Raw genomic sequence first — 23368 nt, 5'->3', positions numbered from 1 at the left:
TAGTTTCGATCAGAAATTTTAACTTCTATGCATATCAATAAAGTAATGGAGGATATCAGTTTTATCTGTAATCTCTGGAACTATTTTTCCCAAGAAAGCTTCCAAACTGAGTTTCTGATCATATTTGTCGTTCTCTGTTTCTTTAAACTTCATTTTCCTACAGTGACTGAAGTAGCATTATTGAAGGATTTATTTTGGTTGGATGTTTCTAAAGAAGAGGTGGTAATTATTTGTTTCAGTCACATTTCTTATGGTCATATATGACCAGCCCCCCTCCTATGGTTAATGAAATTACACTAATTTATTGTTAATACTGCTTGTTGACAAAGTATTGGTTTACTTACAGAATCAATACAAATGCTCCCTTCTTTGATACAAGTATTGGAGTTATTCCCTCACAGAACAGCATATTGTGGTTTCTTTAAGGAATAGTTTTATGGATCATCATAATGATTTGTTACAAAATAAATACATTTATTTGTTCCTTAAGAGGCATATGAATTTGTTGCTGATTGACCTTGTACTATGGTTGTTCAGCAGATATAGTTTTGTATGGTCTTAAAGATGTAGGAGACTAAGAAGGTGTCTTAGTCAGGGTTTCTATTCCTGCACAACATCATGACCAAGAAGCAAGTTGGGGAGGAAAGGGTTTATTCCGCTTACATTTCCATACTGCTGTTGATCACCAAAGGATTCAGGACTGGAACTCAAGCAGGTCAGGAAGCAGGAACTGATGCAGAGGCCATGGAGGGATGTTCTTTACTGGCTTGCTTCCCCTGGCTTCCTCAGCCTGCTCTCTTATAGAATCCAAAACTACCAGCCCAGAGATGGTCCCACCCACAAGGGGCCTCTCCCCCTTGATCACTAATTGAGAAAATGCCCCACAGCTGGATCTCATGGGGGCATTTCCCCAACTNAAGCTCCTTTCTCTGTGCTAACTCCAGCTGTGTCAAGTTGACACAAAACTAGTCAGTACAATTGAACCCTTGTCAACTTGACACACAAACACATCACTAGTAAGCCTCAACCCTTAGTTCTTATTCATCCCCAAGATCTAAACAACTTTAAAAGTCCCACAGTCTTTACATATTAAAAGTTCAATCCCTTTAAAATATATCTAGTATCTTTAAAATACAAAGTACTTTAAAATTCAAAGTCTCTTAACTGTGGGCTTCACTAAAAAACTTCCTTCAAGAGGGAAAAATATCAGGGCACAGTCACAATCAAAAACAAAAATCAATCTCCAGCTATCCAATGTCTGGGATCCAAGTCACGATCTTCTGGGCTCTTCCAAGGGCTTGGGTCACTTCTCCAGCCATGCCCTTTGTAGCACACACCTTGTTTTCTCTGCTCCAGCTGCCTGTACTCCACTGCTGCTGCTGTTCTTGGTGGTCATCTCATGATACTGGCATCTCCAAAATGCTGCTGTCTTCCACTGTAACTAGGCTTTAACACTAGCCCCTCATAGGCTCTCTTCATGGTGCCAAGCCTCAACTCCTTTGCATGACCACTTCAGTCCTGGGCCATCAGTTACAACTGAGGCTGCACTTTCACCAATGGCCTTCCATGGCCTCTCACAGTGCTTCCATAGACTCAGCTGCTCTACATGACCCCTTCATGCCTTCAAAGCCAGTAGCACCTGAGTAACTCCTACACATTACCAAGTCCAGTCACAGCACAAGGTACANCCNTGGCTATCTCTGGAACACAGCCTCTGTGCTCTCAGAAAACACTTCCCAGAAGATGTCACCTCAATGATGCTGGTCTCTTCTTAATCACTGCTAATTTCTTAGCTCCAGATAGCCAGCATCAACAGTCCCAGTAATACAAAGTTTTCACTCTAGTAGTTCTGGTATCTTGTTAATCACAACTGATTCTTCAGTCCCAGCTAATCAGAACCACAGAATCTTCACAATCCAAAATAGCAATGGCTCTGAAAAGAGTTTTTAATTTTCCCTCTGAAATTTCACAAGCCAGGCCTCCATCTTCTGCACTGTTCTTAACATTATCTTCCAAGCTCCTACACAACATTCGACAGAGCTCTTAACACCAAATGGATCTTCTGGCCCAAAGTTCCAAAGTCCTTCCACAGTCCTCCCCCAAACATGGTCAGGTTGTCACAGGAATACCCCACTATGCTGGTACCAATTCGTCTTAGTCAGGGTTTCTATTCCTGCACAAACATCATGACCAAGAAGCAAGTTGGGGAGGAAAGGGTTTATTCTGCTTACATTTCCATACTGCTGTTGATCACCAAAGGATNCAGGACTGGAACTCAAGCAGGTCAGNAAGCAGGAGCTGATGCAGANGCCATGGAGGGATGTTCTTTACTGGCTTGCTTCCCCTGGCTTGCTCAGCCTGCTCTCTTATAGAACCCAAAACTACCTGCTTGTGGACGTTGTACATCGTGGTGCGGAGCCTAGTGCGCACCACGATGTACAACGTCCACAAGCAGTTGCTCAGCCTGCTCTCTTTATAGAACCCAAGACTACCAGCCCAGAGATGGCCCCACCCATAAGGGGCCTCTCCCCCTTGATCACTAATTGAGAAAATGCCCCACAGCTGGATCTCATGGGGGCACTTCCCCAACTAAAGCTCCTTTCTCTGTGCTAACTCCAGCTGTGTCAAGTTGACACAAAATTAGCCAGTACAGAAGGGATATACACTGACACAGGTTATTCTCTGTTTTCGAAATAACAGTTTATCCTTTCCTTTTTTTCTTTCTCCCTTTTCTTTAATTGATGATGACAATTGAATTGCAAGATAAGGAATATATTTACCTTCCCTTCTTTCTTAAGTTTGAGGGAGAAATATAAAATATTAGCAAGAGAAGTAGCAGCCAAGGGTATTTCATACCAGGTATATGCCACTCTCTCAAACCCTGACACATCGGAAAATGGAGATGATAAACTTTCTTCCCATCTCCAAATGACTGCCCAAACAGATGGCAGTGGATTCTGTAGTCACCTATATACTACCCATGCTCCAACAGTAGATTCTGAGTCTTGACAAATTTAAAAAATGCAAGGGATAGCTAAATGTACATAAATGTACTTTTTCCATTCCTGCTGCACTACTAGGAGTTACTTTGCCACTAATCAGAAATTGCCTTCCTAAGAAACTCAGAGAAGACAGAGGCTGACATGGATGTATAGCACTTTCCTTTAAGTCAGCCGCTGAATGAGCACGTCACAAAAAAATGCTAACTGATAAGAGATAGCATATTATTATGTTTCTTTTTTCTAACATCTTAAAGAATAATCAGCACATTGCCATAAATTAGATATTCTGTTAACCTGATACATAGGATGAACTCGCTCTCTAAATTAATAGTGAAATCCTTATGTCCACATTCATCATAAAGCATCCACCAACTGTGATAATTTAAAATGTAAGTTCTCTCATTAAAACTAATACAGTTTTGATATTATGAAAATGTTTTTGGACTGTAGTCAGGTTTAAAAAGCAAAGTTGTAATATAAGCATTATGGAGAATAAAGGAGTTGGGTTGTCATATTTGATATATTTATAATTAGATAGAAAATTGCACACATACCAAGCAGTAACAGGTAATGACTAGGCTTGATATGCATATTTATGGGATAAAGTGGTCATCTTTATTTACAAATTCAGAGGTTGGTATAGTAGTACAAAATAATTCAGCCTAATGAAACAATGTCTATGGAGTAGGCCTTGCTTTATAAGGGATTAGAAAAAGAAACTTGAAAAATTCTAAATTTGACATAAAAGACTATTATGGAATATAGGGACTCATATTACCAGTTTTAAGAACATAGTAAAGATTATGCAGTTTATATATGTATATTATTTTTAAATGAAATATATCCACGTATATAATATAAATGTTTCTATTGTCCTGTTCAATGCTCAGAGAGTCAATAATATAAAAACAAATTTTAGTACAAGGAAATATATCATTTAGTTGAAGTAGAATTTGTCCTTAAAGAGTACAAGCAATGTAAAAGAGAAAATAGTCTGCATTTAAACATGTTTCTCAGTATTTACTTTCCTTTTTAATACTTTATTGAGCCTGGAACCAGGAGAAAAGCCCAAAAAGGACTACAGAATTATAGAACCACTATGTTATGATCTATGCTATTATTAGATCATGAATTTATTTGTAAATAAAGAGAAATGATACATTGATAAATTATGTGTGCCAAATAATTATCATACATTGAAAATTATAGTGAACCTGAAGAATTACACAGTATAGCTGCAAAAACTTCTCTTTGTTTATCTAATTTCTCCTTGGACATTCCTTTTAAAGATACCTTTTAATACTTTAAATTTTTAAATACATTTAAGGGTTGTTATCTATTTCAGAATAGTGTATTTCATCACAAAAAATCATGGATAAATCCTAGTGACTATATATCCAAAGGAGTGTCTACTTATAATTATAAAGGTCTCATATATATTTTATCCCATATGTAAACATTGGATACAGATATATTCCCTTTATGCATACTTGTACTTATGAATAATGAAATTTTTATTTTAAATGAACTTTCAACAATTAATGGTCTTGTGTTTCTTCTAAAAATGTAAATATTGCAAAGAAATATTTTATAATTTTCTCAACATAAAATTCAAAATAGAAAACCAAGAAACACAGGGGAACACTCATGGGAACTTTGTATGAAAACATGCTGAGATATTTTTCTTAAAAGTCACCATTTTAACATAAGCATGTCACCAATTTAATATCCCCTAGGTGGATCAATAGACAGGGTTAAATGATCTCAGGAGTACAGGAGGATAACAAGGATACTATATTTGTGACTTTGTTGTCCAGTGATTTCTAGCTGGCTTCTCATGGCCTTTTACACCCTAAAATACATCCTAGGGAAGAGGCTGCTGTTCTCTGAATAGATATTTAACTTTTCCACTTTTATGTCCAGCAGCACGTACTTCCTGGAATTAGAGCATCTCTAGATTTGGTAGGGGAGAAGAGCCTCTTCTTTCCTTTTTGCAATTGAAACAAGCATATACACTCTCCCCACCCATCAAGAATTCTGTTAAGAATGTATTCTATAGGAATACATTAGGAAATACTATAGGGAACTAGAGGGTAAGGGGCCCCATAAACTGGAGAGGCCTCATTGCCTTCTTTGGGAAATCTTAAGACCATGTCACAAATACCCAATACAAACACGAACATGGTATTGTTGCATTTTTAACTGTAACTTCTTTAATTTTCACAAATTAGGCTTTCTTGCTCCCTTGTCACACACATTTTTAATGGTTCAGTAACAGCCATTCCCAAATAGACATTGAACTGCTAATAGTCTCCTTCCTATCATAGTTCTCTGGTCTCTTTGGGTAACTCCCAAAACGATCAATGAGAAGGTTGAGGTCCTGCCATTCACTTTGTCTCTCACTCGGACAGGCATTGAGCTGACAGGTCAGGGTAATTATTGAATTAAGACACCAAATGGTATCATCTCTGATTTGAAGATTTGCTGTGAAAAAATCCCAAGTAAATGTCAACTTTTAAGCCTCTTCAAGTTAGAATGTTCATGATAATCCAGTGTAAAGCCTTTAGTAATCACTTTTAATAATGCAGGCTCTCCGAAAGATCTCATGGTTGATCGTTTATTTGCATTAGTTAGGACTTACTTGCGTTTTAGCCAGTTCCAGCCTTACATTAGGCAACTTCCCAGACAACTAAGACATTCAAAGTGTGCTATGAGATTGGTTACCAGTAGTCTGCAGTTTTAAAAACGGCATAGAAATCTTAATAGGTTAGTATATCCTCATCTCTAAAACTTTGGTTTTCTTTTGACTATAAGAGAATTAATCAAAATAAGCTATTACTTGGCAGTTTCCATTTGACTTGGCAGATTGAACAATCACATATGGTTGCTTACGAATAAGGGTATTGTGATAGTTTTGAACCTAAAGTAGAAAGTTTTCAAGGAAATTAAGACAAAATAATCAACATTAAAGAAAAATAATGGTTAAAAATATCTAGATTCCAAAGATGTGGAGATGAAGCCAACAGGGCTTAAATGAAAGGTATGAGAATAAAAGAACAAATGGATATGTCTCTCACCTTTAATAACCATGAGTGACAGGAATGAGTAGCACTGAAACCACAGTCTGATGGATGAGGGACTCCTGATGATGCCTCAGAGTCTAGATCATCAAGTTAGTCAGTGCTTCCATGAACTTAAACGTCTTTGAACACAAGCCCCCAGGAAAGTTGTTACAGTTGCAAGCTGATTCATTAGCACAGAAGGAAATACGTGGATCAAGTAGGAAAGACAAGGCTTTACCTGAGGCTCCCACAGGGTGAAAACCTTTGTCTGAAAGTTTTCAGATGGGAGAAACATAAACAATTTCTGTTTGAATGAAGCATCAAGCTGCCTACTGTAGACAACACAATGAGGGAATTCAGTGAGGGAATATCTAAGAGCTTTGAAAGTACTTAGCTGTGAAGGAACCATTTTGTCAACATGAAGTGTCTTAATGTTTTTAAGATTTTTAAGAATATTGATCTATCATAATACGGTTTTCTATGATTTTTCACTCCCAGATTACAGTGAATTTCTTCTGTACATAGCATCTAAGCAAAAAAGAGTTCAATAATCTTTTCATTTCTGATATAGAAAATGACGCAGGTTTATTTGGTACTCTGCCACAACACATCAACTTCTGTACTCATCATTGCCCTTTTCGACAGAAAAATCATCTTCATTTAATACAACTTCAACCAAGAAATAGTAATTCAAGCACAAAAGGTCGAGAAAGTCAACATGTTTAATTGGTGTTCTGATTTGGTTGCATCTCTTTCCTTCATCCTCTCCAACGTAAATCTTAGTAGAGCTCAGTGTTTTATTTTGATCAACGTATACAGAGAAGGGTTTAACCAGACAAAAACACTATATCAAAACAGGAAGACTGTGAGAAGAAAAAGTAAATAGATTTCTTAAGCCAGGGTGGGCAATAAGTGGCTCTTGTATATGACATCTCCGTAGGACTACCGAGTGAACATTTTTCTGAGACAGCAGTGGAACGATTCACGGCTGGCATACAGTGAGTACCCAGATGATTCCCTGGATTTGGATCCCTCCATGTTGGATTCGATTTGGAAACCAGATTTGTTCTTTGCCAATGAGAAAGGTGCCAATTTCCATGATGTCACCACTGACAACAAGTTGTTGCGGATTTCCAAAAATGGCAAAGTGCTCTACAGTATTAGGTAAGCTGTTGGTTTTTATCACTTCATTTCTCAAGGCCTATAGATGCCTGATTGTTCAGGACAGGATTTTATGCATATATGACTTTGTGGTTTCTTATTTATCATTTCAATATTAAATATATGAATTTCAGAATGCTTCATGGTCTAATAAGTCTGATTCTTCACAACCAAAATGTATCCAGTTTGTTTATGGAGAGGTAATTATGATATTATATAAACACCTAAGTAAATGTATTAAATAAAGAAATTATTGATTCTTCGATCTAATTACCATGAACAATAGTATGTGATTTCTAATTTCAGTTATTCTATTTTTCATTTATTAATTTTTATTGACTTTGCATCCTGATTGCAGCTTCTCCTCCTTCCTTTCATCTCAGACCCTCTCTCTCCTTCTCATTCTATCACATTCCCCCTTCCTTTTGCCTCATAGTGGGGAAGGACTCCTGTAGATATCAACTGGCCTTGGCATAAAAGTTGGAGTAAGACTAGGGTCATCTCCTTTTTTATTAGATATTTTTCTTTACATTTCAAATGTTATCCCCTTTCCTGGTTTTCCCTCTGAAAACCCCCTATCCTGTCCCCTCCCGATGCTTCCCCTCCCCCTGCTCACCCACCCACCCACTCTTGTTTCCCTGTCCTTGCATTCCCCTACATTGGAGCATCGTAGGCTCATCTCCTATTAAGACTAGACGAGACAGCCCAATTAAAGAGAAAGGATCCAAAGGCTGATAGCAGTCATAGAAAATTCCTGCTTCAGTTGTTATGGGTACCACATGAAAAACAAGTTACACATATGTGGTATGAGTAGGGAGCCTAGGTCCATCCAATGCATTCTCTTTGGTTGATGGTGTAGTCTCTGTGAGATCCTATGGGCTCAGGGTAGTTGATTCTATAAGTGTTCTTGTGGTGTCCTTAGCCCCTCTGGCTTCTTAATCCTTCTTCCCTTCTTCCACAAAATTTCCCTAGTTTTGCCTAATGGTTGGCTATGGATCTCTGTATCTGTTTCCATTAGCTGCTAAGTGAATCTTCTCAGAGAACAGGATCCTGTCTGGAACTATAGCAGAATATCATTAGTAGTCTTGGGGATTGGCTATCTCACATGGCATGGGTCGAAATTTGGGTCAGTCATTGACTGGCCATTCCCCCCATTTCTGCTCCATCTTTTTCCCTACACATCTTGTTAGCAAGACAAATTTTAGATCAAACTTTTGTTGAGGGGATAGGTGTCCCCATCCCTCTACTGGAAGTATTGCCTGGTTCCATAAGATGGCCATTTCAGGTTCCATGTTTGCCTTCAAATTTCCTGTTGTTTCTGTTTTTTAATTGTTTGTTTTTTTCAATTCAATTGATGATTTTTTAAAAATTTATTTACAATTCAGCCATTGCCCCCACTCCCAATCCCCCCTCCCACAGTTCCTCATCCCTTTCCTCCTCCCTGCTATCTCCGAGAGGATGGTCCATCACCACCAGGCCTCACTCCTCCCTGAGGCCCCAAGTCTCTCCAGGATTAGGCACATCTCCCACTGAGGTTAGGCCAGGCAATCCTCTGTTATATATGTGTCAGGGGTCTCAGACCAGTTCAAGTATGCTCTCTGGTTGGTGGCTCAGTCTTTGGGAGCTCCCAGGAGTATGGGTTATTTGAGACTGCTGGTCTTCCTATGGGGTCATCCTCCTATTCTGCTTCTTCCATCCTTCTCCTAGTTCAACCATAGAGCTCCCCAACTTCCAATGGTTGAGTGTAAGTATCAGCATCTGTCTCAGGCAATTGCCAGTTGGGTCTCTCAGAGGACAGCCATGCTAGGCTCCTGTCTGTAAGCACATCATGGCATCGGTAATAGTGTAAGGGCTTGGTGTCTACCTAAGAGGTGGATATCCCGTTGGTCTGGTCACTCGACCACCTTTCCCTCAGTCTTTTCTCCATTTTTGTCCCTGCAGTTCTTCTAGAAAGGAACACTTCTGTGTCTAGAAAATACCAGAGAACAGAAGTCAGAGACTCTCAGGAATCAATGGGAGTGAGCCAAGATGAAATAACCAACAGTGGAGAGAATGAACTCAAAGAGTCTACCTCCAGTATATAGACATGGCCTTAAGAGGAGGGATGGTGTTACCAACCCACTGTCTTTGTTTTTAATAGCTGAATAGTATTCCATTGTGTAGATATAGCATATTTTCTTTATTCACTCTTCAGTTGAGGGACATTGAAGTTGTTTCTGGCTATTACGAATAAAGCTACTATGAGCATAGTTGAGCTTATGGTATGGTGAAACATCTTTTGGGGATATGCCCAGAAGTGGTATAGTTGGGTCTTGAGGTAGATTTAGTCAGAATTTTCTGAGAAACAGCCAAATTGATTTACAGAGTGGTTGTACAATTTTATACTCCTAATAGCAATGGAGAACTGTTCTGTTTCATTCAAAATATGAGCTGTTACTTGAGTTTTTGAACTTAGCCATTTTGACCAGTGTATGGTAGAATCTCGAAGTCTATTTGATTTGCATTTCCCTGATTATTTAAAGAGGTTGCACATTTCTTTAAGTGCCTCTCAACCATTCAAGATTTCCCTGTTGAGTATTCTGTTTAGCTCTGTACCCCATTTTTAATTTGGTTATTTGGATTTATGATTTTTAATTTCTTAAATTCTTTATAAATTTTTGATATCAGCCTGCTGTTGGATGTAGTGTTGATGAAGATATTTTCTCTTTCTGTAGACTGCCACTTTGTCCTATTGATGGTGTCCTTAGCCTTGCAAAAGTGTTTCAGTTTCATGAGGTTCTGTTCATTAATTGTTGATCTTAGTGCCTGAGGTGTTGATTTTCTGTTCAGGGAGTTGCTTCCTGTGTTAATGTGTTCTCTGTTTAATGATGAGGTATTTGATCCACATGGACTTGAGTTTTGTGCTGGGTGATGAATTCTATTCTATTCTATTCTATTCTATTCTATTCTATTCTATTCTAATTCTAATTCTTATTCTTATTCTTATTCTTATTCTTATTCTTATTCTATTCTATGCTATTGTATTCTATTTGAAATCTTCTATATACTGACATACAGTTAGACCAGCACCATTTGTAGAACATACTTTAGTTTTTCATTGTATGGTTTTGGCTTCTTTGTGAAAAATCAAGTGGTTGTAGGTATGTGAGATTATTTCTGGGTCTTAAATTAGATTCCATTGCTCAACCTATCTGTTTCTATGTTAATATCATGAAGCTTTTTAGTTACTATTGCTTTGTAGTACACCTTGAAATTGGGGATGTGATACCTCTAGAAGGTCTTTTATTGTACATAACTGTTTTAGATTTCCTACTTTTGTTCATTTGCTTGTTTTTCAGTGATGGTGTTGAATATTGTTCACTTGTTGGGCAGTGTACACCAGGGAAATAAAGGGAGTGGGAGAAAACCCATGTTCCGCCAGAGTTCCGGTGCTCTGGGCAGGTGGACTCGGGAGGACTGCCACATACTTTCCATGCAGCCCTGAGTGGATGTCTGACTGTGGGAAACCACTGGATCCCATGTTGGCAGGGGTTCGTTAAGGGACAGTCCCATGTCTCTGGGCCTCATGGAGGTCAGAGATAACAGGTCCTCGGTCATGGGCATCCCTCGCTGGATATCACAGAAGAGCTGAGAACAAATGGGAACCCGGGGCAGCTCAGTCATCCTTGGGACCAAAGGGAGAGAGGGTAGGGGGAGAGGGGACACTCAATGGTTTCCACATAGGCAAGAGTCCATGGTCTGGTCTGGTCTGTGGCTGGAGCACAGGATGGCCTTCTGGAGGGAGGTTAGACACAGCTCATTAGGAGAAAGCCTATCCCATCATTCAAGCACAGTGGGCCTTGATGAGCAGAGACAGTCTGGCTTTAGAGCTTTATTGTAGAAAGGCAGGGAGAAAGAGAGAAGGTAGAAAGAGAGAGAGGCCAGCCATGGCCACATGGAGAGAGGGGTGAAGGGAGAGAGAGAAGGAGGGCTAGAGAGTAAAAAAAGTGGGAGCTTAAAGAAAGTGAGGAGGGGCCAAGCAGCCCCTTTTATAGTGGGCTGGACTATCTTGCTGTTGCCAGGTAACTATGGAGAGGAGCATACCTGGCTATAGTCAGGTAACTGTTGGGGTGGAGACTAGCCAGAATACCAGGAGCTTGGAACATTGTCTGTGTGACTTACAGTCAAAGAATTATAGAGCTGGGAGCAATGTGGTGTCAGGCACCTGTCTCTGGAAACGTAGCTATCTTAGTCAGGGTTTCTATTCCTGGACAAAACCTCATGACCAAGAAGCAAGTTGGGGAGGAAAGGGTTTATTCTGCTTACATTTCCATACTGCTGTTGATCACCAAAGGATTCAGGACTGGAACTCAAGCAGGTCAGGAAGCAGGAGCTGATGCAGAGGCCATGGAGGGATGTTCTTTACTGGCTTGCTTCCCCTGGCTTGCTCACCTGCTCTCTTATAGAACCCAAGACTACCAGCCCAAAGATGGCCCCACCCACAAGGGGCCTCTCCCCCTTGATCACTAATTGAGAAAATGCCCCACAGTGGGCTCTCATGGGGACATTTCCCCAACTGAAGCTCCTTTCTCTGTGATAACTCCAGCTGTGTCAAGATGACACAAAACTATCTAGTATAGTGTCTCACTGTCCCATGCCTTGTAGAGTTTTCTACTGGGTGGCTGAAGCAAGCCACATTCAAACAAACGGTTGCATTTCACAGCCCCACACTCAATCATAATCTGAAATGAATTGTGTTGGAATTTTGATGGGAATTTCATTGAATTCTTAGCATACTTTTGGTAAGATGTCCATTTTCACTATGTTAATCCTCCTGCTCCATGAGCAAGGGGTATCTTTCCATATTCTGATATCTTCTGCAGTGTTTTTCTTCAGAGACTTGAAGTTCTTGTCATATAGGTGCTTCACTTGCTTTGTTAGAGTTACAGCAAGATATTTTGTATTATTTTTGGCTATTATAAAGGATGCTTTTCCCCTAAATTCTTTCTTGCACTGTTTATGATTTATATAGAGAAGTGCTACTGATTTTTAAAGGTAATTTTGTATGTGGCTATGTTACATACGGTGTATATATGCCATAAAAGTTCTCTGGTAAAATTTTGGGGGTAATTTATTATATACTATCTTATCCTCTGCAAATAGCAATGTTTTGACTTTTTCGTTTTCAATTTGTAGCCACTCAATCTTCTTTGGTAGTCCCAAAATTTTTCTCCCGCTAAAACTTCAAGTACTATGTTGAAAAGATAAAGATTTGGCTCCTTTGTCTTGTTCCTGGTTTTGATGTTGACTATTGGCATATATATATATATATATATATATATATATATATATATATATATCTTTAAATGCATTTAGGTATGGAAAGGCATGCTGGCTTTTGTCAAAGGCTTTTTTTTTATCACCTTATGAGATGGTCATGTGGGTTTTTTTCCAGTTTTTTTATATTGATGGATTTTCAAATATTGAACCCTCCCTGCATCCCTGGGATGAAAGCTACTTGTCCATGTTGGATGATATTTTGAAGTATGTTCAGTGTGCAATTATTTTGTTGAATTTTTTGCATCAGTACTCATAAGGGAAATTGGTTTGAAATTCTCTTTGTTGAGTCTTTGTGTGGATTAGGTATCAGGGTAATTGTGGCCTCATAGAATGAGTTTCGCAAAGTTGCTTCTGTTTTTATTTTTGGAATAGTTCAATGCATATTAGTATTAATTCTTCTTTTAAAATCTGGTAGAATACTGTAATAATACCATGTGGCCCTGTGATCCTTTTTGGTTGGGAAAATTTTAATAAGTACTTCTATTTCCTTAAATATTACAGGCATGTTTAAATATATTATCCGATCTTTATTTAATTTTGTTAAGTTGAATCTACATTGAAAATCATCCATTTAGTTTAGATCTTTCAATTTTGTGATATAAAGGCTTCTGTAGTAGGTTCTGATGATTTTTCAATTTCCTCAGTTTCTGTCATGTCCCCCACTTTCCATTTCTGATTTTGTCAAGTTTGATACTCTTTTTCTGCCTTTTAGTTAGTTCACTACGGATTTGTCTATCTGGTTGATTTTCTCAAAAAACAAGCTATTGGTTTCATTGATTCTTTGTATTGTTCTCTTTGTTTCTAATTTATTGATATCAGCCCTGTCTTTGATTATTTCTTGCCATCTACTCCTCTTGGGTGTGTTTGGTTCTTTTTGTTCTACAGCTTTCAGGCATGATTTTAAGTTGCTAGTGTGAGAAGTCTCCAATTTCTTTTGAAGGCAGTTAATGCTATAAACATTCCTCTTTCATCATGTCCCTTAATTTTTATTGAATTCTAGGAAGTCTATAATTTCTTTCTTTATTCTCTCCCTGACCCAGTGGTTATTGAGCAGAGATTTGTTAAGTTTCCATGAGTTGATAGACTCTCTGTTGTTTCTGTTGTTGTTGAAGCCCAGCTTTAATCCATAGTGATTTGATAAGATGCAAACAATTATTTCAATCTTATTTTATTTGTTAAGGCTTCCTTTGTGACCGATTATATGGCCAATTCCATGTGTAAAAGAACTTGACCCTGAACTTCTCAACCTCTTGCTATCCTTTTAGGCATAAATTACCTATCTCAGTGTGGGGGGGGAGGGGAGGGAGGAGATTCAATGCAAGTCTTCTTCCATGCCAGCCAAACACTCTACCGACTGAGCTACATCCCTAGGCTCTCATTTTAAAAATTATATTGAAACATGTCCTTCAGAATCCTTATCAATCTAGGCTCAGATTATAATCTGGTATTCTTAACACTAATAACCATCTCTCTGTGGCTCTGGAAGGTTATTTTTTTTTTATGCCATGTATTTCAATTACTGCCATACATGAGTTAATTGTAAGAACATGGATTGTTTTAATCATTCAGATTCAGAGTCAAATTCAATCTTTGGCACTTAACAAGGTTCACGATCTACAAAATTCAATTACTCTCATTATAGGAGATGGATATCCATCTGTGGATATTTTTATGAAAATTAAAGATGTAAATATCAGAAAATATTTTCTTTAAAGGGCCAGATTGCAGTCATTTCAGTTCTGTGGGCTGTGACAACTCTATAAAATGTATAAATGTGTATCATGTAGTTCAAAATCAACTAGAGAAAAAATTCAAACAAAAACTCAATAATACAGAGAAATTCTGGTACACTAGACCCCATTCTTTGGTTATGGTTTTCAAGGCCTTAACAGAAACAGTATAAAATTATTTGCCATGGGATTTGTGTTTGGTACATAAATTCTGAATTAAAACCAGTGGTCTTCTTATATAGTAAGCTATATGCAGTCATATTTTGCCTCTTCTAAAGAACTAGTACAGTATACTATACAAGAGAGACTTAAAACACTGAATAACTACTGGCGTTTCAAATGTCCTTTATAAAGCACCCATTACTCTCTGATTTTATTAGCATCCTCCCCTAAAGTGGACAGTTAGTGTTCTTTTTTTCTAACTTTTTCCAAGTTAGTAGATTCACCACCTTTTAAGAAGTTGTTATATAATTTGTTTTTTACTGTATTTCATTCATATATCTAGTATAAGAAAATGCTTGCTTTAAATTATGAAATACAGGGGCCACACTCATTTGTGAAATGTAGCAAGACCACTGCTTTCCTAAACAATCAGACAAATTCCTTCAGTGCCCACTCCATTGTTAAGAAAACAATATTCTGCATGCTAATCCATTTGTCTGTTGTAAGATACAGTGTTGGGCTTGACCTAAGTTGATGTGACCTGATAGAATGGGACATATGTAGAGCATGATGCTGGAAAGGAGAGTTATAAAAAGTAACACAGTGTATCAGCTGCTTCAGCTAGTCCTTTGGGCCTTGGGTTGTGTTTGTTCTAGTAAAAATGGAGCAGTCTACAATGCTGAAATAAAATCAGGCTGTTGTCATTTCTTTTTGTCTTGTAAAACTCTCTCTGCTCTGTATCATTGGCAGATATATGTTCCAGATATAGATCCAGAGGCAATTGTGGTATCTCTGGTTCTGAAATTTACTCATTGCTTAGATTCTGAGGAGTTTATCCTTAGGCAGGCTATGTGAATAGTCTCTGAAATCTGAGGGAAAAATTCTTGGTGAAGGAGAACTAGAGATGCCACATTCAAAAAACACAAGCCATTGGCAAATTTGAACTACAGAAATCTATTTTTCTAAAGGAGTTCTCAATGAGTCAGACAGTCAGACAATACCTTGGGCATAAAAGATTCAAGCTGAGTAAGTTACGATCCTTACCCTAAAAAGGCTCAGTTTTAATGAGGCACTTGGACACATAACTAATTAAGAAAAAATAACAAAAGGAACAAAGAAAAGAAAAGCAGTTAGTATTTTACAAATTGTGTTCCCAAACTGGTGTTAAAATTTGGGGAGTCAGTATCTATAGTTTTGAGAGTAATTAGACTCAATTATTTAGCGGCCAAGGAATTATTAGTGTTAATTTATTTCCGGTAAAGTACTTAATTCAAGTTGGAAGTCAAGCAAGCTATACTTGCTGTCTAAAAGGTGCTGAAAATTTTCCTGACATTTCATTATGAAGGGATCTTCCTGAAAACTAGATTTTATGATGTAAGTTCTCTAGGAAACCATTGGTCTCAGTTCATATAAAGCAATAAAGTGCTTGGCCTTGGTTTCTGGGAAAAAGAGTGAGAACAAACACAGAGGATCCCTAAAAAAAGAAATTGGTAAGGAGAAAGAGAGCTTGAGAAAGATACAAGCAAGAAACTACAAGTACTAAAGATGAACTCATGAGTTGTCTGCATCCTGCACAAAGACTTACTGAAGTATTTGGTCTGCATCTAAAATGCAATGCTTGGTGTTGAGGTCTTATATTTGCATGTTCCTGAAACCAATAGCAAATGCTAATAATATTTCATCTGGGAAATATTCCATGCTTTTTTCAACTTTGTAGAACCAGAACATAGAATATAATTCTCATATAAATTGAAGCCCAAAGCTTTGAAGGCAAAAAATAAAAGAGAATATATATAATATATATATATATATATATATATATATATATATATATATATATGCTCAAATGTTTTCATTATAAACAAGATCATAGTTCAAAATAATTTGTGTAACTCCTTCCTAAATGGCAAGAGCCTAAATGAAGTAGTGTTGATGAGAAGTCCATAAGCAGACTAGCACTTGGTAACCCCTGATTCCAATGTTTGAGATACATGACAGAAAATAAAACAGGTATATTTCAATGGGAAGCAAATGTCTTGGGGAATCTCTAACTAGTGATTTATGATACAACTTTTGTTGATGAAAATGTGTCAGGAATCACTTTTGTTGAATTCCCTTCAGATTCTTTGTTTAATATTGATTTCTGGTCTAGTTTTATTTCTTAGGCTATGATAAATGTTTTGAAAAAAGGCAGCTGACGGAAAAAAAGGTTTATTTCTATTTCTCATTCCAGATTATAGTCGATCATATGAGGTGGGTCAAGGCAGGAGGTTCAGACAGCTTCTAACATCAATTCCATAGTAAAGAGCACAGAGAAATTAATACACCTATGTTTACTTATTCGCTTGTTTGTGCTGAGATTTCTCTACTCTTTTATAATTCAGGATCCTCTTTGCATGGAATAGAGCTACCCACACTGGTCTCTCCATATCAATCAAATTAAAACAACCCCACGAAGACATGACCAAAGGCTAACCCAATATCTGTGATTGAGAATCTTCCCAGATAGTTCCAGGTTATGTCAAGTTGACTAATGAAGTCACACCACAATGTTCCTAATACGTTTTATCATACCCCACCTTTTGAAAGTATTTTTTCTGACTTACCAAATTAATTATCCATGGCCAAAGTCTGAAGAAGAACATACATCTTGCTTTGTGCATTCTCTTTAGAGAAAGTCAGATTCTAAGTTGGCATTACTTAATAATGCACAAATCCATAGTAATTAGGTGAGCCTAATTAGGTGTGCAACATATGTTATCTTTCCAATTTTGTCAAGTTTAGTATAAAAATGGTAGCAAAGGTCTGGGCATCATAGGACATAGTGGGCCAAATAATAGAAAAAGATTGAAGGTTTTAGGAGAAGATAAGTTTGTCTCACATGTCTTCTGTCTCATTATTGATAGTTGTTTTATTCCTTTAAAATAGATCACTTCTGAAAGTTCCAATGACCTAGTTTCATTCTGTTGGTGTGGTAAGAAAGTGTGACCTAAAGTGACTTGCATAGGAAAGGGTTCGCTTGGCGCTTGCTTTCATATCACCATCAATCAACAAGAAACTTAAATCTAGTTAACACTAGTTTAAAGAACCATGGAGGGATGCCAATTTCTGCCTAGTTCTCTAACTCTGACTTCCTCTGGAAAGGCTGAGGACTGGGTTATTGTTTGGTCCCTAAGGCTGGGTACCTCCACCATCAGAGTCATCCAGCAATGACTGTCTAATACCAGAGAGACCTAAAAGTTGATCCTTTTCTTATATTCTTATATTAGCAAGCTCAATCCGGTGCCAAAGGCTTAGAGGGTTCCAGAAGAATCATTGGTTCTCTATCGGTGTTGGAAGCCCAGAAAAGTTTTGTTTCTAGTATCTGGGAAGGACTCAGCAGCAAGAGCAGCAAGGCAAATTAACTCTGGCAAGAGGAAAGGCCAAGTGAGCAAAGATGAAATCAACTTCCTTCTGCTGTGCCTTTTCTTTTTTCTGGGATACTACCATAGGGGGCCATCAACATTTCCAGTGGGTTTTCCCGTGTCAGTTAACACAATTAAGACAATTCCCCCATTTGAAGCTCCATGCTCAGGTTATTTTAAAATTTGTGCCAGGTTGACATTTAAAAGCAACTGTCACACTCTGTCAAGCCATCAATAATTATAGAACTGTTTCTGCACAAAACATCCCATATTGCCAAAGCTTCTGCTTGCCTTTGCAGGAGCTGTAACCTACCTTTTTATGGCACTGGAGGTAAAAATGTCTGTAAATCCTTTTTGGTTATGTTCCCAGTTATAGGTGTTGATGATTCAGTCTCCCACCTTCCCCATAGTGCTTGAGTTGTAATAGAAAGACCATGGGGGCTGACATCCCTTGCCTCTCTACAGATACATTACAAATACCACTGGGCGTAGGTAGAGTGTAGATTTCTAGACAGACACCCAACTGTGCCCCCTAAACAATCCTGTCTGATGACCAATTCTTTTTATACATAAAAGGCCAACTTTTTCCAGATTGCCTCCCATTCTTGACTCATACTGTGGCCTAATGCAAGAGCTTCAAAGGATTCTGACTCTAGTTATAGAATTATTTCTAAATAAAATAAGATAAAAGAACATTCTTTATTTAGATGCCGGAACTGAAAATAAAATGCACACTGAAATGAGACTTACTTAGATGTTGCCATGTTGACACTACAGTTACTTTACTCAACTTTGATGAGCCTCAAAAACACACATTTGTTAGGTATGAAAAGCTGTGATCCTTTCTCTATATTTATGACTATACCATGTTTATCTTTATATATTATATCCTCATCTAGTAATTCTGTCTCCAAATATTCATTATTTTTGTGACTTGACTTAATGGAGAAATTAATGACTATAACATAAGCACCCACACCAGAATTAAGCAGTTAATCAAAGAAGTGCTATAAAGTACCATGGAAACCACATGATTCCATTCTTCTTAGAGACACGTAGGGTTTCAAGGGTGGGAAAAGCTGGTATGTACTATACTGGTGGATTGAGTAGGAGTTGAGCTACGTGGCACCAAGAGGATAGTTTTGGAAAAGAGTCTTCAAAAATAGAGCAGCTGGAGATAAAATTCTGAGAGAATCAAAAGTGCGTTGTATACATAACCAATTCTCATAATTTCTGGAAAGCTGTGTTGAACTCGAAATTGAGTTCATAAATACAAATATAAAATGGATTGTCTCTTATGAAACACAGTTAGGACCTTTGAACGTATACTTGAAGGAGAAGAAAGTGCTCAGCAAAATATATGGAAGTCAAATAACTACTCACCTTTAACCACATCTGACTGGACGAGAAATAGAAAGATTTAGCTGCATTTGGAAGTACATTTCTGCTGCATTAACATGCATCAGTTTGTAAAGGTTGAATAACAAGAAACTATCTTGGGAAAACTTGAGAGTCACACTTCCTTCATTTATTTAATCTGCTCTCTACTATCACAGAACAGCTCTCTCCAGCCTCATCAGATCATCATTTTGACATAGTTTCCTCTCCAAAATGGGACTTAAGCAGGAGACCAGACAAAATTGACTAGCACTATGACAACTTTTCTCTTCTCCTCAAGCCACCAAACTACTTCTCAAAGAATTAATATGTTTTCTCATATTCTGTACAGCTTGAGGACAAGAAGAAATTCTTCAAGGTGCCTACATCATACTGCTTTTAGATCTTGGAACCATTCTCTCCCAATGTCAATATCCAACTCCACAAGTGAGAACTCAGATTCAGAAGCAGAACAAGAAAGATTGAAATTCCCGTGGTTTAAGAGGTGGCCTTATAATCCTCAATGAGAGTCTGAATTATTATAAATGCAGAGAAATTTACCAATCACAATCTCAATCATTTTAGCCTTAGCTAAATATGCAGGAGAAACTATAGGGCATTTTTGGAATGCTAAAACTTATGATGGGCTGATTCAAAAATTGGCTAAATATGTAGGTGAATATGATCATAATGAAGGTTTGAACCAATAAAGTTTGAAGGCCAGTCTATCATTACTCATTACCTAAGTTTTCTTGTGTCAGAAAGACAAAGGAAAAAAGCCAGAAGTTCTGGTGAAAATGACTTATGTTAATGAGGGCTTCTACTGCATTTTAACAGAATCCCTATATGGCATCAATCCCCAGAGAAACATGTATAATGTCACTGTGGCTCTTAAAAGATATGCAAATAATTTTAGTGCATTCTGCCAGATTATTTACTCAAGCAATGATTATCAATATTCCTTTAATATAGTTCCTCATGTTGTTGTGAGTCCCAATCATAAAATTATTTCCATTGCTACTTCATAACTTTAAATTTGCTACTGTTATTAATCATAATGTGAATAGTTTGGGAGATAAACATTTGCCAACGGGTTCCTTCACTGCTTTAGAAGAAAGAAACTCCATTTTAAAGGGGAGAAGATTTATATGTTTGCAAACATTTACAATCTCTCTACAAGTTCTACCTTGTTTGAAGCATTTAAAACTACAAACAGATATCTGTACTATAGAAGGTGTGACAGTGATCACTGGACAGTAATTAAAAGACAAATAATTAATGTAGATAATTATGTGAGTTCCTATGCTCCTGGAACAAAGCCATTGATAACTGTGTCACTACAAAGAACAATGAAGTAACAACAAAAAGGCATCTCCTTTCACTGGGGCAATTGAGCAGTCAGATGAACGATATAAAAGCAGAAGGAGAGCTAGGCCATTAATGATAAAATGCTATGGAGACAGATGTCAATGCTGAGGGCCAGGAAGACTTAGATTCCGATCCAAAATCACTAAGTGACTCTAAAATGTCATTTAACATTTCTTAAAACTGTAGTACTCCTTCAGTTCCTCATTCATACAAAATGTTTAATGACTCTTAGAAGATAAAAGAAATAAATCGGAGAGACAGTTCCCCCTACCACCCACCCTAATTTATGTGTGTACTCATTTTCTATTCAGTACCTAGGTTATCTAGATTCCACTTAGCACAAATCAGATACTCTCCTGGTCTTGTGTTTCCTCCTTTGGGGTAGGCAAATGCCTAATAATGGAAGTGCTAATTGCATCTCTTTTCAGATAATAATTAGGCTGGTTCTGGATCTCCCATTTTAGCTCTTTGTTAAAAGTAAACTTAGTGATGGGTGTGTGATTTGAAATTGCTATCTCCCTGGTGACTTTTCCTGTGGAGAGATGCACAACCGTCTGTCTATTCACCTCACACCTGTCATTGATGACAGACCCCTGAACAAAGAAAGGATTCTACTTAAGGGTAGTTTGGCAAAACAGTGAAGTCATTGAGGTTGCTTACAGGCACATGGGTAAAAAATAACTGTCACCAAAAATCCCATTCAAGAAATGAAAGCTGCATTACTAAAGTTCCATGTTCAACTTGTGGGCCACTCTGGTGAAGAGTCTCCATTCCCCCAGAAAAATTTTAATTGGATTTATCCCCTTTCCTGGTTTCCCCTCCAAACCCCCCTATCCCCTCCCCCATACCCCTGATCACCAACTCATCCACTCCAACTTACCAGCCCTGGAATTCCCCTACATTAAGGCATAGAGCCTTCACAGGACCAAGGGCTTCTCCTCCCACTGAAGACCAACTAGGCCATCCTCTGTTACATATGCAGGTGTAGCTATGTGTACCATGTATACTCTTTGGTTGATGGTTTAGTCCCTGGGAGCTCTGGGAGTACTGGTTGATTCATATTGTTGTTCCTCCTATAGAGCTGCAAACCCCTTCAGCTCCTTATATGCTTTCTCTAGCTCCTCCATTGAGAAACCTGTGGTCACTTCAATGGTAGGCTGCGAGCATCCACCTCTGTATTTGTCAGACACTGGTGGACCTCTCAGGAGACAGCTATAACAGGCTTTGGTCAGCAAACACTTCGCATCCACAAAAGTGTCTGGGTTTGGTGATTGTATATGGAATGGATCCCAGGTGGGACAGTCTCTGGATGGTCATTCCTTCAATCTCTGCTCCACACATTGTCACTGTAACTCCTTCCATGGGTATTTAGTTCCCAATTCTAAGAAGGATTTAAGAATCCACACTTTGGTCTTCCTTTTCCTTGAGTTTCATGTGGTTTGTGAGTTGAATCTTGGGTATTCTGAGCTTCTGGGCTAATAATCACTTAGCAGTGAGTGCATATCATGTGTGTTCTTTTGTGCTTTGGTTACCTCACTCAGGATGATATTTTCTAGTTCCATACATTTGCCTAAGAATTTTAGAAATTCATTGTTTTTAATAGCTGAGTAGTACTACATTGTGTAAATGTACAACATTTTCTGTACCCATTCCTCTGTTGAGGGACATCTGGGTTCTTTTGAGCTCTTTGCTATTATACATAAGGCTGCTATGAACATAATGGAGCATGTGTCCTTATTACCAGATGGAACACCTTCTGGGTATATGCCCAGGAGAGATATTGGTAGATCTTCCAGTAGTACTATGTCCAATTTTCTGAGGAACCACCAAACTGATTTCCAGAGTGGTTGTACCAGCTTACAATCCCACTAGCAATGGAGGAGTGTTCCTCTTTCTCCACAACCTTGTCAGCATCTGCTGTCACTTGTGTGTTTGAACTTAGCCATTCTGACCAGTGTGAGGTGGAATCTCAGGGTTGTTTTGATTTGCATTTCCCTGGTGACTGAGGATGTTGAACATTTCTTTAGCTGCTTCTCGGTCATTTGGTATTCCTCAGTTGAGAATTATTTGTTTAGCTCTATACCCCGTTTTTTGATTGGCTTATTTGTTACTCTGGAGTCTAACTTCTTGAGTTCTTTGTATAAATTTGATATTAGCCATCTATCAGATGTAGGGTTGGTAAAGATCTTTTCCCAATCTTTGGTTACTGTTTTGTCCTATTAACAGTGTCCTTTTTCTTACAGAAGCTTTGAAATTTCATGAGGTCCCATTTGTCAATTCTTTATCTTAGAGTGTAAGCTATTGGTGTTCTGTTCAGGAAATTTTTCCCTCTGTGCCCATGTGGTAGAGGCTTTTCCCTACTTTCTTTTCTGGTTTTATGTGGAGGTACTTGATCCACTTGGACTTGAGCTTTGTACAGGAGATAAAAATGGATCAATTTGCATTCTTCAACATGCTAATTACCAGTTGAGCCAGCACCATTACTTGAAAATGCTTTTTCCCACTGGATGCTTTTAGCTCCTTTGTCAAAGATCATATGTGTGTGAGTTGATTTCTGGGCCTTCAGTTCTCTTCCATGTCTATCACATATATCAATACCATGCAGTTTTGGGTTTTTTTGTGTTTTTTTTTTTTTTTTGTCACAATTGCTCTGTAGTACAGCTTGAGATCAGGGAGGGTGATTCCACCAGAAGTTTTTTTTTTATTGTTGAAAATAGATTTTGGTATCCTAGGATTTGTTATATTCCTGATGAATTCACAAACTCTGCACTAAACCCATCTGG

At 38.0% G+C, this 23368-nt stretch overlaps 1 protein-coding gene across 1 annotated transcript in view; it reads left to right on the top strand.

The window, feature by feature from the left end:
• Glra2 (glycine receptor alpha 2) overlaps window positions 1-23368 on the top strand; it is a 148317-nt gene that overhangs the window by 38781 nt on the left and 86168 nt on the right. Inside the window, exon 4 of the mRNA XM_029534584.1 lies at window positions 7005-7228. Coding sequence (XP_029390444.1) covers window positions 7005-7228 — 224 coding nt within the window. The remainder of the gene's footprint in view (window positions 1-7004; window positions 7229-23368) is intronic.

Source organism: Mus pahari, chromosome X (assembly GCF_900095145.1).
Source record: "Mus pahari chromosome X, PAHARI_EIJ_v1.1, whole genome shotgun sequence".
Taxonomy (NCBI): Eukaryota; Metazoa; Chordata; class Mammalia; order Rodentia; family Muridae; genus Mus; species Mus pahari.
This window is presented reverse-complemented; position numbering and strand designations above follow the sequence as displayed.